This window comes from Glycine max, chromosome 18, assembly GCF_000004515.6.
Source record: "Glycine max cultivar Williams 82 chromosome 18, Glycine_max_v4.0, whole genome shotgun sequence".
Taxonomy (NCBI): Eukaryota; Viridiplantae; Streptophyta; class Magnoliopsida; order Fabales; family Fabaceae; genus Glycine; species Glycine max.
This window is the reverse complement of record NC_038254.2, coordinates 43208622-43213168: the sequence shown is the minus strand read 5'-3', so window position 1 is coordinate 43213168 and position 4547 is coordinate 43208622. Positions and strand designations below refer to the sequence as shown.

General features: G+C 34.6%; 1 protein-coding gene across 1 annotated transcript; it reads right to left on the bottom strand.

Moving 5' to 3' along the window:
- Nucleotides 1-675: 675 nt before the first annotated feature.
- On the bottom strand, nucleotides 676-3868 carry LOC106796830 (importin subunit alpha-4). The gene is made up of 10 exons (XM_014770419.3): nucleotides 3701-3868; nucleotides 3476-3575; nucleotides 3301-3389; nucleotides 3066-3203; nucleotides 2534-2722; nucleotides 2279-2442; nucleotides 2060-2138; nucleotides 1692-1823; nucleotides 1368-1501; nucleotides 676-1118 (listed from the first exon to the last, which is right to left on the bottom strand). The coding sequence occupies exons 1-10, from the start codon at nucleotides 3830-3832 to the stop codon at nucleotides 806-808; spliced, it is 1470 nt and encodes a 489-aa protein (XP_014625905.1). The 5' UTR covers nucleotides 3833-3868; the 3' UTR covers nucleotides 676-805.
- Nucleotides 3869-4547: the final 679 nt, after the last annotated feature.

Genomic DNA, 4547 nt, shown 5'->3' with positions numbered 1-4547 from the left:
TGCTCATGAAATTGACATCCGTAAGAATTCGAAGAAGATTTGGCTGGAGTCTGACTTTATGTTGGTTATTCAAGCACTGAAAAACTCATGCTTTCTTCTAATGTTTACAAAGAAAGAAATTTTTATGCTCATGCTCTAGCCAATCATAAGGCCTCTTCCAAGGCTAGATTTACGAGGTGGCAATCCGTTCTTTTTGTTAAGGAAGTATTCCTCCGTAATAGAAATGTTCTCCCTAACTATAGGCTGTTGTAGCTTCTCTAAATAGGTCTTGGTCTAGTCCTCCATTTTGTTAATTTTATTCTCCTCTTTCTAATGATATTTGGAGTGATTTGCTTTGGGTTCTCAGAAGGTGCCAATATAGTTGGAATGCTTCTATTTTCAGTTGGCTCTCTAATTTTATAAAAAATAATTGTTGAAAAAGTCTACTGGTATTCATATTTTTAATAAAAAATAATAATAATTTAGAAGGGGAAATGAAACTGGCTTGTAAATTTTAATATTGCACTTATTCTTCTCCAGTGAATGAAGGCCATTAAACACATTAAGGTCAATGCGTGGCCTAGAGAGTTGTGCTGATTACACACACAAGGCAAGACATACAACAACTTTTCTTTAATTTGCAGTATAGAGAAAAAGTAAAACTAACTGAAATACGCACTGTATCATGTAACCGGGTTATCAACTTTTAGTAATATGCCAAATTACTATCCTCCCATGTGCAAAACAAAAGAAATCCAGAGCCATGGCTGAGTAGTAGACAACAGAATACTATGATTCAAAATATGAAAAATCTTGTTGACCAAACTCATCCTCTGCCCAAATCATCCTGAAGATCCGTATCTTCCACCAAATCATCCTCTGCCCAAAATGTCTTGAAAATCCTCGCAGCTCTCTCTTTAATCTCCTTCTTGTCATGGCTCTTCAAATTTTCAATCATACCCCATCCATCACACTTATCAACCCTTTCAGCAAAGCTATTGCCTCTATCAATATCCTTGTCAACTTCTCCAACCACCAAAATGTTCTCTAGCCCCTCGAGACAGTTTGACACAATCTCTGAGTTTGGATAAGCCAAGAGATCACATAGTGCCTGAATGCAACGTTGATCCACCAGGTACCTACAATAATGTTTCATCATACACCTAATTAAGTATTATCACAACATATTGCAGAGGAAGTAAGCATTATTATAAATAACTTTATTAATAAACCAGGAGTAACATACCATGCATTATTCTTTTGGAGTCATATATATGTGTGTGTGTGTTACCTTTTCTTTGTTTTTTCCACTGATAAAAGTGATCCATGTATTTTCTGAAGAGGAAAAATTATGATAAAGGAAAATAAAATGTAATGGCGAACCATACCTGATTTGGTCATGAGATCCTCTAGTGGCATTGGAGATGGCCCAGGCCACCTCCTTCTTTAGGTCAATCTCACAGTCTTTACGATAAATTACAATAGCAACAAGAACAGGAATAATATGGGCATCGATGATAGCCTGCGCCGATAATCATAATAATTTTCTTATAAGGTTTCTCTTGTTCTATGTTAATATTTTCAACAAACAACAAGTTGTATTGCAACTTGCAAGCGAAGTAAAATGTCAGTTTAAAAGTTCAAACTCCCTTGCATATACATGACACACCTAAAAGCCAGATATATTATAAGATTCATACTCTTTTCTTTACCTGTATTTGAGCTCCATTCCCAGCTGTGATATTTGAGATTGTCCAACAAGTTTCTTTGTAGATCTGTTCTTTGTCCCGAGAAATAAGAAGAAGTTTCGAAAGACCCGTGATCAATCCTTTATCAATTGTAAGCTGAAAATATGCAAAGTTTATTTTTTGGAGAGCAAAAGAAAAAGGACAAAGGGACCAAAAAATAATGATATTTTCTTAATTGTCAATATGACTCGTTGATACCAATATTTTCTATAATGTGACATAGTACATATAAATAATTAGGCTCCTAGATACAGAGTTACACCTTGCCCACATAATAAAAAAATCAAGCTTTCAGAAGAATAAGAAGATAATGATACATTGTTTTTTTCTACCTGAGTCTGAGCATCATCACCAGCAACAATGTTTCCCAGAGTCCGAAGTACAGGTACAATAACTGTAAGTGATGAATTCCTGCTAAAATGTAATTTAATCATCCCAAATTATCGAACAATAGGATAAGAAAATGGAGTACATGAAGTCACCCATGATATGAATTATGAAAGACACAAAAGGTACTACTAGCATCAAATAAATGCAATGAGATGACATACGTCAGAAGATCCACAAGTTTTACGCAAAATTCTGCTTCAACAATAGTCTTTGTTGTGTCACTTGAGACATCTGAAATGTAAAAGAGAGCCCAGCATGCATCTGATACAACTTCTTCGTCGCTGTTGTGGATGAGTGTCTTAAGGACAGGCATCAAAGTCTTTACCTGACAAAGATCAAGCCCATTATACTATTATGGACAGAGAGGATAATTTTAACTACAGCAGCAAGATTTTATGAAATGAAATGTCCCCAACCTGTTCCAAAGTTACCGGAGGCTTTCCACGGACCAAGTTGGATAAAGTCCATGTAGTAATCCTCAACATAGACAATATTGGAGATGGTGGGTTCAACAGAGATAATAATGGTAGAAGAGCATGTTCGTTAAGAATAAGATCACTATAGCATGGGGAATCAAAAGCAATGTTCCCTAAAACCCATACTGCCTGTTCAAGACATGGGAAATAGTTGCTTATTAATTCAGCAGAATGCTTCATAGATGATAGAAATTGTACAAACATAAGAGTGAGGAAACTGATAGACATATGAGTCATTAGCACAGGAAATTGAACAACAGTTAAGTGTGCATTTGATTCCAGGTTAGAGAATAATTCAGAATAGATTCTGAATTGAATCAATTTGAGTAACTTTTCGGCTGGATTCAAAATTTTATATTGAATTCTACTCTTGACTTATTGTTTAACAAAAATGTTCAAACTCAATTTCATCAATGTTCATTCAAACATGCACCGAAATGAAATTAGTGAAGGGGAGTGAGGAAGAGTTTACCTGCTCTCTGACATCGTCATAGTTGTTGGTAGGGCTCAGAAGTTTCACCAACTTGGGAACAGCTCCGTGGTCAACAACAGCTCTTTTGTGTTGGGATGTTCCACTAGCAATATTGGTTAACACCCATAAAGCCTCAAACTGTACAAGGAGGAAAAAATAACAACTATTGGGTGAGTAAGGACAAAAAACTCAAAACCTTCACTTATCAGAAAGATGAGGGGAATGAAAAGCATACCTGCAACTGGTGTAAACCATCGCTTTCCAAGAACTCCACAATGCGAGGGACAACGTCTGCTTTAATCACCTCATCAATTGGAGGGTGCCCTAAACCCAGTGAATGTGAAAAATTAGTGTCCTACACCAAACTAACTATGGATGGAAAAAAAAATTAAAAATATGAATTGATATACCATTTGCTAACAGTTTTCTGAAGTGAATAGTTCCCTCGAATTGTTCGGCAGCGGACTCAGACCATAGTCGTTGCTTCATCACAGGAATATCTTCCAATAGCTAATAAACAAGATTCAGATTCTGAATATCTTCCAATAGCTAATAAACAAGATTCAGATTCTGAACAAAAAAGGCTAAGAAAATAAGTTGTGGCTCAAAATTAAAGATGCATGCAGATTGCAAACCTCTTCTTTGGAATAGACAGCAAAAGATTCTCTTCGTTTACTGAGGAGGGTGTCTTTGTAGGGGTCAGTTCTACTATGATAGCTTCTCTTCCTCTTCTCTGAAGCAGAACTAGAACCAGGTTGCAGAGACATTCTTCTTCACTTCTTGCTTCTTTGACGACTTTTTCTTTCAAGAAACTAACAGTGAGGTGAGAGTGAATGAGTGCAATGTGCAACCACTCTAACTGAAAACTGAAAACAGAAAACAGAATGTCGTCTATTTATTCAAACCAATGCCAGGGGGCGGACTCCGTTTCTTTTGCTTCCAATACTGATTCTTTATTAATTAAGAAAAATGTATGCACAAGGTATTAAATAAAAAGGAAATTACTTGTCAAAATAACCAAATAGGAAATTAATATTATTTTTTTAATATTATCAAAATCCTTGAAATTCTCACAATGAAAGTTTACAAGGAAATTTTAAACTTTAAACTATAATATTTTATTTTTAAATAAATAAAATATTTAAATTAATCATCAACATTGTATTTCAATGATAAGAAAGAAAAGGAAGAATGAAAGTGAATAGACGAGAAAATAAAATAAGATAAATAATAGGTGAAAATAGAGGTTGTTTGGTTGAAAATTAATAGAGTGGTTTAAAGAAGAAATATTTAAATTAATGTTGATTGTAGGTAAAAGAAAAACTTAAAGAAGAGAGATTAATATTGAATAAAATATGTTATTATTGTTGTCCCACATGTGTTCAAATGCAGCACATGCATAAATACTTAGCAGCTAAAGACAAGCTGTATCATGGTGTTTTTTATGTAATGTATGATAAGTGATTTAATTAATGTGTAAGA